Source organism: Oncorhynchus masou, chromosome 18 (genome assembly GCF_036934945.1).
Source record: "Oncorhynchus masou masou isolate Uvic2021 chromosome 18, UVic_Omas_1.1, whole genome shotgun sequence".
Lineage (NCBI taxonomy): Eukaryota > Metazoa > Chordata > Actinopteri > Salmoniformes > Salmonidae > Oncorhynchus > Oncorhynchus masou.
The window spans coordinates 59602530-59614467 of NC_088229.1; the positions used below are offsets into that span (position 1 = coordinate 59602530).

The window sequence follows — 11938 nt, forward strand, 5'->3', positions numbered from 1 at the left end:
ATTTGATTCCTGGCTCACAGTTTGTCTTGGTACCATCTTAACATCATCCCAAAACCTACTCTGAGTTGTAAGTTGTTTTTTTTTGTGTGTCTTTAAACAGGTATTAACAGGATTCCTAAGGCCTTTTCTGAGATGCTTTGTGGATATGGGCCAAATTCTGTTCCTGCACACAAGCTGCGTTTACACAGGCATCCCAATTCTGATCATTTCTTTCACTAATTGGTCTTATGACCAATCACATCAGCTCTGAAAACGATCCGATGTGAAAAGATCTGATGTGATTGGTCAAAAGACCAATTAGTGGAGAAAAATCCGAATTGGGCTGCCTTTGTAAACGCAGCCTAAGAGACAGTCACTGATTCAATACATGAGTCACTGACCACTGAAGGATGTGCAGGATATACTGGTCTTGCACTTTCCCCACCCTGTCATTATCACCAATGTTTCTTTGTTTCCGTTGAAAAGAGTCACTCTCAGCTGGCCTTGTGACATATTAGTTTTACTGCAGATGTCAGGAAATGATTTAAGAGCAGTGGGGGGGTGAGTGCCTGTGGAGCTGGACAGGTCATGTCCGGCAGGGAAATGTAACCTACTCCCCTTCTTGGATAATTTTATTAAATGGAATAGTAGGTCTTTTTGTCCTCTTCAGACATGTGACCGTAGCTTTTGTCAGATGAATATGTTTGCATTCCCTTCTTCAAGTGGCAGTTGGTTCTCTCTTCACCTAGTAATTGAGCTTTAGTTGCTTGTTGTTTGTTCTTCTTTTTTTGCTCCAAAGAAAGGAAGAAGATATCTTCATCGTCCATGGTTCTGCGGAACTTCTCATATTTCTTTGCTCACACGGCATCATTTAAATATAGGCTATTAGTCAATCCTACTCTGTGGGTGTCATCACGTCTTCAGGATCTGAGTTAGTTTCTGCTTTGCATTCACTTTGCAGTGATGGATGAGGAAAATGAATTAAACTATTCAGCGTTTGCTGTGGCCTGGCAAACCACTAAAATAGCAACTGCTTGTAAGTAACAACTGCCACTGTAGAACTGTATAAAAATAAACTTGTGGTCGGACTGTCCTGAAGCCCAGTCTAGGACTCTAGGTTTCACGAGGCAAAGTGGTTTTGTCTGGTGTTTTTCATTTAGCATTTTACAATACGAACATTCCTTAATACAAGACCACAATAACTGCTGTACGTTTTGTTCCATGTTCCAAGTGTTGTGAATGTACTCTTTTCTAATAATACTTATTCTTTGTAATCCCTCCAACCCAAAACTACTGTTGAAATCTGAGTGAACAACAAAATTAATTGTTTCGTTGTTAACTCCGAAATAGAAAGCAAGACATCCTTGTTTCAATGTTAGTGAACCAAGTACTAAACTATTAAAACAAGCACAGACACAGCCATCCCATCCCCCATTCTAATAACAACCAGCAGTGTTTTAATACGTTGATACTGAGTGAATCAGACTGAATCATCGGAGGCCTCAGCATGCCTGAGACCAACCCCTACTTAATGCTACATTCCTGAGCATAAAGCATCTGCGTGCTGATCTTGGACCAGGTCCTCCTTGTCCATGTTACCATGTTCATTTGAGTCTAAAGGGCCAAACTGATCCTAGATCAGGATTCCTGTCTGCTCTACTCCTCAGTCCGAGCTGACCCAGATCAGGGCCTCTCTGGGGAGTCACTCCATGCTTCCCAAACCATTTCCTTAGTCACTCACGAGACTGCCCAGGAGACTGCCTGTAAATCTGGGAGCTGTTCTGAGTCAGTCTGTAAGCAATAGGCTTTGTGGCCAATAGGCCTATGACTCCTGGCTGGCAAAGCCATCTTCTTTTGTGGAAAGATTTTGTGTGTGAACTGAGAGAATCTATCAGAACTGAACTGGATGTCTAGGATAAGAGTAGCAGTAGTTCCTGTGTTTGGGTTTTTCGTCTCTGGTTATTTGGACAAATCAAGATTTCTCAGGTGTTAGCATCTTTTGAATTTCGGAAGGATAGGGGACATTCGGCCTGTAACTTTCAAAGAGTGAGGGTTGAGCTCCTCCTTTCGGTTTCACTCCTCTATTTAGCATTTCTTGCTAGAACATTTTGGTAATTTTGGATGGTCACTCATGAGACCGCACAGGAAAACCATCAATCTGGGAACTATTCTCAAAGTCAGTCTGTGTCAACACTTAATATACAGCACACAGTATGGTCCACTGTATATGGGTCAGCTGGTTAGGGCATGGTCCTAGCAACAACACAGGGAGTTTGAATCTAGAGGCTACACAGATCTAACGTTGGTTGGCTTTGGATGAAAGTGTCTGGGAAAGTATATCATATGACATATTACACTTGAAATTATGTTCCATCAATGATTGTTCTTTCATTGGATGAGTGTTCCCGTCATGACCCCACCCCCCCACCAGAATGAATGAGGGATATTTTAGGAATGGTTTCAGGCTATTAACACCAGAGATATCAAGGGAGATAAAATGAGTAATTGAAGACTGCCGTTGCATAAAGGAAGGGACCAATGCAGACACAGTGGACAGATAAGAGACACCTTTTAATACTACGTGTAAACGCCTATCTGAAAATGTGGGCACAATCAGAATGTGGACAAGATCAGGACCAAGGATGAATGTTAGCGCCAGGTATAAACGGAGCTTAAGACACTAAGACTAGAAATCTTACTGATTGGGGCTGTAATGCAACGTTTCCCTTTGGCACATTTTGCCATCGAATTAGATATTGACAGAATCAAAACTGAATTTGTCACTGAGCTGTTTTTGTTCTCCTAGATGTAGCAATTGCGCAATATATAGATGGGTCAAGCCTCCTCCTGGAGCAACTGAGGGCATTTCCTGTTCTGTTGGTTGCAACATACACAACCTGTTAGTGAATACTGTATTGTTCTAGTGAGATACATACTATATTGTCAACCTCCAGGCCACTGACTGGAGGTTCACAATGATTCACTATTCATTGAGCATGTATGAAATCCTGTGTGCTCCTCAGCTCATTTCCCACAGACTCATGCACCCCATGACTGCGGTGCTTGACACAGAGCGGTTCTGCAGCATGTTAACAAAAACAAGTGCCTAACAGCAAGAGATATTATGAAACCATGAAGTACTGTGGAACTAATGCTCTTAGCTAGTGAGACCTTTCTGCTTTTGGCTTATCGTGCAATTAACTAGGTGACTCCTTGGTGAATTCTGTCTGAGTACAACTATTCAGTTCCACTCGAGCATTAGCTTATCATAAAAAATGAATGATTGTGCTGTCAGATGAAGGAATGCAATGAATATGTAAACATTTGTTTTAGCTTTTCTTGAATTTAAACAGTGCTCTCCCCTTTTTCTCTGTCCTACTTCTGGGCTGAGATGAGTAGTGTCTGATAAAACGAAGACAAACACTGTTTGTTTAGGCACATTTTTATTTATATTACAATCAACAGTTTCCAAGGCCATTTGAAGAACAAGGATGCATTGGACTGGATTATTGCACATATCACAATAAGCAGGTATAATACGTACAGTATTTCATTTCAGGAAGCCTATCTCTCACTTGTAACATTAGTAATATCTTTGAAAAAAGAACTAATATCAATGTAATAAATACATTTTCGTTTAAAAAAAGAGACACAATGGCTTGAGCACATGACAAACTTAAAATGAACATTCATATGTACAATACCATGAGGCTCTCCCCCTCATTTTTTTTGAAGCAGCCTATAAAAACAAGTACAACTGCTAGGTTTATTTAAAAGGGAGTGGTCTACTGTAAAAAAAAAAAGAAGTTTTATATACAATTATTATTAAAAAAAAATATATATAATAAAAAAACACTGCGTGAGAAATGCACCAGCAATTCTGTTCCAGCACTTTCCAAACCACTTTTCCACAGTGGTTGAGGAGGACATTTTGAGACACCACCATGTTGATGTTGAGTCTTCAAAGACATTCTCCACAGTTGACTTTAGACTCGGTCCTCCAGGACCTCCTAGAGCCTGAAACAAGGACTAGGCTCCTCCTCAAAGCCTTGTCTTCCTATGAGTCACCATACTGCTCCATGCAGCAGTCATCATCGACGTGGCATGGGGGGAGGCTTCAATGCAATCTTGTGGCTTGCTCCTCCTGAGGTCTGCTGAACACACAGGGATCAATTAGACAGCCATCTTGAAACGTGCCCTTCAATTCTGGTTACGCAAAGAATTACGAACACAAGATGTATATATACTTTTTAACTTTTACTTTCCTGCAATGCAATGGTTTCAGAAGTTACTTTTTTTAAATCTAACTGCTATGAAGAATTTACAAGACATGACTACGAAAAATGTGTTAGCTAAACAATTACTTGTGGGTACCTTTGGTGCTGTGGGCTTGACTGGAGGCACTGGGTAAGGACTGGACTTGACTGGAGGTACTGGGTAAGGACTGGACTTGACTGGAGGTACTGGGTAAGGACTGGACTTGACTGGTGGCACTGGGTAAGGACTGGACTTGACTGGTGGCACTGGGACGACAGGCTTGATTTTCTAATAGAACAATATAAAACAATTGATAATCAGTTCATGATTAGACTGTGTGTGGAGACCATGTAGTTACTTCTTATAACAGTTGTTATACCATGTTGTTAACATGTTAGTCATCGTAATGGCTGGAATGACTCACCGGTTTGCTACTCAGAGTCGGCAAAGGCTTTGATGGAGGTAGAGGTTTAGTCTGATGATCAAATAAAAATGCTTGTATGAGTTTGGCACGGCAGAATACATTTAGAAGATTCCAGAGTTTATTAATATGATACATTTAGGTATTTCAATTGGCATAGCTCACCGCTTCAATGCGAGACTGTGGCTGCACTGCAGGCAAGCTCTTTGGTGGCTGCAAGACAACATTTTCTCATAAATATTCCTCTCCATTTAATTGCCATTTATTTTTCTTTCCAAATATCCCTAGTCTATTCAAAGCATACCAACCCTTAACTTTAGGCAGGCTATCTTTCCGAGTTCAGCAGCTGTTTCACTTCTTGTTGCTATCAATATATATTTACATAGGAACTACATACAACAGGTATGATAATACTAGTAACTCCACATAACAGGTCTGGAGTAGTGGTAATTTTGAGATAATGTTAACTTGTGGTAATGTAGCTCACCTGTGGAGGGGGCCTGGAAGGGACCACAGTGACAAACAGAGCGGTGCAGGCTTGTGTTGCAGATGACTCCATGAAGGTGGGTTGGCTAATTTGGGGGGGCTTGCTCAGAGGTTTGCCCTTCTCACCCCTCTCCCGGAACATTGGGTTCAACTGGCCGGAGGTAGAGTGGACTTTCCTGCGCATCACACATTTGGTACATGTTGATTATGTACCAAATCCTTTGTAATGACAACTGCGAAGTGGCATTAACAATTCGTATTAAAAATGTGTATGTTGGTGAAAAAAACTCACTTTTTGGAGGTGTAGGTTTCTCTCTTGTTTTTCTTGCAGCACATCAGTCCTGCAACCAGGAAAGTGAGCAGCAACAACACAGCTATCGCTGCTGAGATGCCAGCTACCACCCCAAACTGGTCTGCAATGCAAAACATAACCAATCATTAAGATGTTCATTTTCATGAACAACCATGCATGTCACAACAGAGTGAATGAGGCGTACCTTGAGGCAAGTCTGAATACTTGACGTCACAGTAGGGTGGAGCCCAGTCTGGGTCACAGTGGCACTGTCCCTTGTTGTTGCACACCTAACAAAAGAGAGCACAGGGTGTGATTGGGTCCATACAATTCTAGCTAAGTTGTACAAACGACTCGAAATCGACAGCCAATGCACTCACCCCATTGTTATGGCATTTGGATGAACAGTCCTCCGTTTGACCATAGACTTTGACATCTTGGCATTTGTGATCATAGCAAACCTGTGGAAACAAAGAATTGTTCACTTCATTTGCCCTCTCATATGAACACCATGAATTTGCGTCCATGAAATCATATAGGCCCTCCTGAGGGTGTGATTTAGAATTCATAAACAGTCTTACCTCATTCACACCACATTTAGTTCCTGTTGGGACCATGTCCAGAGATCTTATCTTGTCCTGGTCCACTGCTATGTTGCATGTCCCCCCTCCCTGCATATTGTAGAAGGCCTTCTGCCCAGTGATGGGATACTCATCTCCTCCATAGCAAAATAGTGTTCCACATTTCATATTCCTAGGAGAAGAAAACAAATTGACTTAGTATTTGACGTCAAAATATGGCAACATGTTTCTTAACAGCACAAACGTATGGAAGTCTTGTAATATCTGTTTTCTTTTTGTAAATTGCCTCGAGGAGGGACATTGTGTGGTCACATTCGATGGGAAACAGGAAATGTCAGAACACAGGAAGTCAGATGGGGGGGCACGTACTGTGGTGTGCAGCGAACAAAGCCATTTTTGGTCCTTCCGCAGTGGGCTCCTTCATTGCCACCCAGGTTTAGATTAAAGCAGGAATCCGTGCCTACTTGTGCCGCTAGAAAACAAGAGAAAGGTGTGACAGTTATGACATGAATCCGTACTGTAGATGATCATCGTTGCACAATGGACAATGTGCCGTTCAACCTGCACTGACCGAATGAGATTATATCTAGGCCTAGTTTTTTTTCTCTGGAAGGGTTCTGCTTTGTGCTAATGAAATAACGTCATGCGGTTTTGGATGGTTACGCCGTGTCATAACTAGTGTAGTGTAAAATGTGTGGCTATGTACTTAAAACGGTAAAGACAGATGTACCTGGTCCCCACAGTCTCTTGCAGTGCTGCTGAAGTGTCGGACATTGCCCATTGTAACAGTAGCCCCGACCATAGCTACAAGGTTTCCCATTCATCTGAAAGGTATCTTCTGGGCAATGCTCTGATGTTCCAGTGCAGTACTCTGCCAAGTCACAGTCACTGGAAGCTCTTCGACACAAACTGGCTACTTGCTTCAGCTGAAGATTGAGAACAAATAGTTTAGTGGTTGAGGAATTGCTTTATTTGTACAGTGCTTCTCAAACACTACGCTCAAAGTGCTAACGTCAACACGAAAATTGGACTCTACTACTACGGCAAAGTGAATGATTCTTGGTTAGACGCCAAGTTTGGTTCATACAGTAAAAATGTATTTTTGATGACTGACTATGCCCGCTGAAACGTCTGTGTACGCTGTCCCTGATGCTCTGAAAATAATACAAAAAATGGAATAATAAAGTTTATGCAAAATCTTTTTGAGCGCGGACCCATTAAACCATTTTGTTTGTCTGCCTCTTACAGTCCCCTGACTGTCATATTAAGGAAGGATATGTGCAGCACAGTACAGGGAAACACAAGTGCATCAGTCTGTTTCCTGGTATTATGGCTGCCATTTCAACCCTGGTTTCTCAGAACACTACTTCTCTTGTGGCTATGTTCTTTTTTTTGCTTGGTTGTGTGTGTCTGTCTGAGTGGTGATGAGCAGAGAGAGATCAGAGGTGGACGTTACCAGCTGGTCTGACTCATTCAATCATACGGTGATGAGCAAAGAGAGATCAGAGGTGGACGTTACCAGCTGGTCTGACTCATTCAATCATATGGTGATGAGCAAAGAGAGATCAGAGGTGGACGTTACCAGCTGGTCTGACTCATTCAATCATATGGTGATGAGCAAAGAGAGATCAGAGGTGGACGTTACCAGCTGGTCTGACTCATTCAATCATATGGTGATGAGCAAAGAGAGATTAGAGAAAGATGAAACCTGCTGGACTGACTCATTCAATCATATGGTGATGAGCAAAGAGAGATTAGAGAAAGATGAAACCTGCTGGACTGACTCATTCAATCATGGTGATGAGCAGAGAGAGATCAGAGGTGGACGTTACTAACTGGACTGACTCATTCAATCATATGGTGATGAGCAAAGAGAGATTAGAGAAAGATGAAACCTGCTGGTCTGACTAATTAAATCATATGGTGATGAGCAGAGAGAGATCCGAAAAAGATGTTACCAGCTGGTCTGACTCATTCAATCGTACGTTTAATAAAGCACCCAGATTTCCCAGGATTTTACATATGACCGAAAATGCACTTACCTGGCAGTTTTCACAGCATGCTCCATGAGCACAGCTGGATCCCTCAGTGAGGCGACAGGTAGTGGGGTCACAGCAGCTATTCTTACACTCCTAGAAGGGACAAAAATCACACCAATCAGTTACAAAAGACAAAATAACAATTTAATCTCACCAAATGTATCATTTAGTCAGTCATCCAAAATGTATAATTTACAGTGCAAACAAAGCAGTCATGCGTGTGTATTTTGTTCTCGCCCTTTTATAAGCTTTTGCAAAGTTGTATCATCCTTACAACAAAGATAAACCTTGGATTGAGTCAGTGGAATAGTGTAAGACGATATAATCAATGCCAGTGCACCTTGTGAGCCTGACTAACCTCCACAGTTCCACAGTCACACTCTTCTCCCGGGTCCAGGAAGGCATTGCCACAGGCAGCCCCCACATACAGCCTATCAGAGCCAGGTGTGTCCAGCAGACATCTGGGATTGGCTCTCTCCAGGAAGTCACTCAGCTGCTCCTGACTGCAGCCACTGAACAGCCCTGGGTACTCTGACCTAAAGGCGTGGGAATGATGGCTCACTTTAGAATGACTAACATAGGACATTCCTCACTGTGTCAATGTGTTAGTGAATGTGAAACGTGTGAGTGTTTTTGTATTTACCTGACCCGACCTGCCATGACACAGTTGTCGTTGGACAGCGATGTCCCACAGGTGCAGCCTGAGGTATCATGGGACATGCCCAGGTTGTGGCCCATCTCATGAGCGATGGTTGAGGCAACGCCAATAGGGTTTATGTTGTGGTCCTGGTTGACTGCACCTGAACTTCCAGTGCACATGGCAAGTTTATTTGCCAGTCCGACAGTATCGCCCAAGAAATCTTTACCACTGTTGAAAACAACAACCAAATGTTGGAGGAAAGCTTTAGAACTGTCATTAGCTTTGCAAACCCCCCGAAACAAGACATTTGGCCATCATTTCAATGCTATGCTTTGAAAACAAAATTTATATTGATATTTTTTTTTAACCAAACAATAGAATGGAAAAATGATTGTGATTAATTGCAATCCATTTCCTTCCATACAACACAAACACAAGGAAGATAAGGCTAACTACTCACGTGACAAACTGGGCATTGTCATGTTTTGCCCTCTTCAGAAGGTCGTCTTGGCGCCACTGGAGAAACCCATTCAGGGTGTTCTCAGGACTGATCGTGACGTCAATGTGATCCCTAGTAGTCCATATCTCCAACCCCACAAGCATGACCCGGATGTTCAATGGCCGATACAACTAGGATGTAAAGACAGAGGTCTTTTCAATAACTCCTTCATTAACATAAGATATATGTACTAGAGACAGGTGGGGTGGGGGACTCCAGGCTCTTGTTATTACAGTAGGCTAATTCAATATAGCATCCTAGATACCTATAACTAGAGCCTGGACCAGCTCAGAGAAACTCCTTGATCTAACTATGCTCATGCAGCCATTCACAAACAAACACACAAAATGACTTCCTTGAAAAGGTACCTTATCAACATGATTGGCAATTTCCAGCATTCGACCTCGGGTTTTGCTTCCAAATTGTTTGTACTGAAAAAACAACAAACACACATAGGTTAGCCTCCAACAAAGGCTGTCAGGAAACAAGAAAGAAAACATACATCTATATTGATACATAACATAACATACCTCTGCATAGTCAGCCACCAGATACATCTCCACAAATCTTTGAGGCCCAGAGATGGGTTTACTTTTCTATAAAAAAAATTTTTTAAAGAGAGAGATAAGAAAACATTGGACTCTTCTTACAAGATAAATACAACATACATCATCTCTGAACACTTTGGATGTGTATTGTGTAAGTAACCAAAAGGAAGCATTAGTAAGTAACTGCGTACCCAGCCTTTGGACTTGAAGAGGCCTAAGAGTCTGGGGGCCGGTCCCTGGTCATGGTCATAGACCGTGCTGTCGTTGGAGTGACCACAGCTGGTATTGTTGGCTCTGAGGTGCTCCTGTCTGTACAGAGCATGCTCCCCATCGGCAGAGTCTCCTAAAGGTTCAACCAGGTAGACTTTCTGCTCAGCCCTCACAAAGCCACTGGAAAGACACATCAGAGGGCGGTTTTTTAAGTGTTGCATTGAAAAGCATGGACAATCAGTTTCTCCCCAATGAACATAGCATTGTTCCTTCAAACGATATGATATAGCATGAATAATCAATATCAGCAAGCTATTCAGTATAGAAACTCTAATCGTTGTCTTGGAAGTGAAATGGCACTAGAGCCAATGTCATAAAAGACAGGTACATTTCTAAATGTGTAAGACCTCTTTCAAAATGATTTCAACCCCAAATGTTTGTCATTCCTAATACACATCTGTGGAAATGTTGAATTTCTCAAAAGAGAACTTTGACTTCCAGTGAAATGTCAAGTCATTCAAAAAGTTCAGAAACTGCTGATAGAAAACAGGAAATATGAAGATATCTCACTTACCTAATGCCAGAACAGATTCCAACACTAACGGATGAATCCTCAATGCCTTGAATATGACCATGATAATAGCAGTGGTCCTAAAAATGTTGAAATTAATACAAGTATTGGTTGAGAGCATATGTTAAAATACTCTACACATTAAATCTGCATAACATGCAATGAATCAAAAATGTGACACAAAATGTAAGCTATTAATTTAAATGGCTTAAATACCTCATAATTTGGAAATGTTGTCACCCGCCTTCCATCTTCTGAATAGTGTGTTTCACCGTAATGCCTCCCAATAAGTTGCCTATGAAAAGAGTAAGTAGTAGAACAATTAATATAACTGCTACCAAAACTCGTCTAGTAATTGGTGGACAGTTAAAAATGATTTACCTATTTTTCTCCAGATGAATAGTGTGGTTCTCTCCATCAATGGTTAATGCATATTGTAACTCGTCAGGATAAACCTAGCAAAGATGTTGTTTAGTTGTCGACAATGAAAAGCTATCCTGTTCTTTATAACGTCCCTCATCATTGGGATTTGAAATATTTCCCTAATTTGCAGGGAACCACTATTACCTAATTGTAGAGATATAACGGTATGTTACGGTATGTAAGCAAGCACCTGGTTTGAGAAAATGTTTCTTTTGACCCGACCAGTCAGTCTCTGAGGTCGGACTACATCGTAACGCTCCACATGATCCAATTTCCTTGCGCCCTTGACCAGTAAAACTGAAAGAACAGACATCCAGACCTACTTTAACAGTAATCTTTTTTCTTATAGTAATTGTCATTGATTTAAAGTCTAGACTGTAGACATTGATCATACTACGAGCATCATACAAGTTATCAACTTTACAATGTTATAAATAGGTACTAAATGTGCTATTAACATTTGGGCTAATTAGGTCGCTGTCCTTACAAATACTGTACATTAAAATACACCTTATTTTTTGTAGTTTTTCATTATAATTATATATGATTATATGTGATATAAAGACCTTCAGATAGCAAATATTAAACCATAATTATATATTTTCAATTTACCCCAATACGTGATGCACAACAGGAAAGTATATATAGTGTATCGCATGGCTGGAGCGTAATATCCCAGAGTTTCTCAAATGTGCTGTACGCACCGATACTAATTTGATAGTGAACATAGAAATTAAGCAGCTCTGTTCCAGTGCCGCCTCTCCATGACGTACGTTATCGCCAAGGGGCAGCTGTTCCTCGTAGCAATCATGACATCACTCACATATTACCGGAAAACCGGTCGAGATTTATAATATATAAAAGCCACGCCACGCCTTATAATATATAAAAAGCCACGCCTTACGCCAAAATCGATATTTCAGAATTAATTAAAATTAGGTGAAGGTTAGGGTTAAGGTAAGGATTAGTTTTACGTTTTTGCTAGTCGGTTT

At 41.2% G+C, this 11938-nt stretch overlaps 1 protein-coding gene across 2 annotated transcripts; it reads right to left on the reverse strand.

Moving 5' to 3' along the window:
- Positions 1-3405: 3405 nt before the first annotated feature.
- LOC135504996 (zinc metalloproteinase-disintegrin-like 4a) lies at positions 3406-11737 on the reverse strand. Of its 2 annotated transcripts, none has more exons than XM_064923987.1 (23): positions 11559-11737; positions 11137-11243; positions 10905-10978; positions 10740-10818; positions 10527-10603; positions 9934-10132; positions 9725-9790; positions 9563-9625; positions 9156-9325; positions 8699-8923; positions 8414-8591; positions 8059-8148; positions 6747-6942; positions 6386-6488; positions 6017-6188; positions 5816-5896; positions 5641-5725; positions 5436-5556; positions 5145-5319; positions 4823-4870; positions 4661-4711; positions 4354-4524; positions 3406-4130 (listed from the first exon to the last, which is right to left on the reverse strand). In XM_064923987.1, exons 1-23 carry the CDS (start codon positions 11602-11604, stop codon positions 4071-4073), a joined length of 2637 nt encoding a protein of 878 aa, XP_064780059.1. In that variant the 5' UTR covers positions 11605-11737; the 3' UTR covers positions 3406-4070. The 2 variants fall into 2 exon arrangements, with proteins under 2 accessions (XP_064780059.1, XP_064780058.1); XM_064923986.1 differs by having other exon boundaries at positions 3406-4133.
- Between the last annotated feature and the right edge of the window lie 201 nt (positions 11738-11938).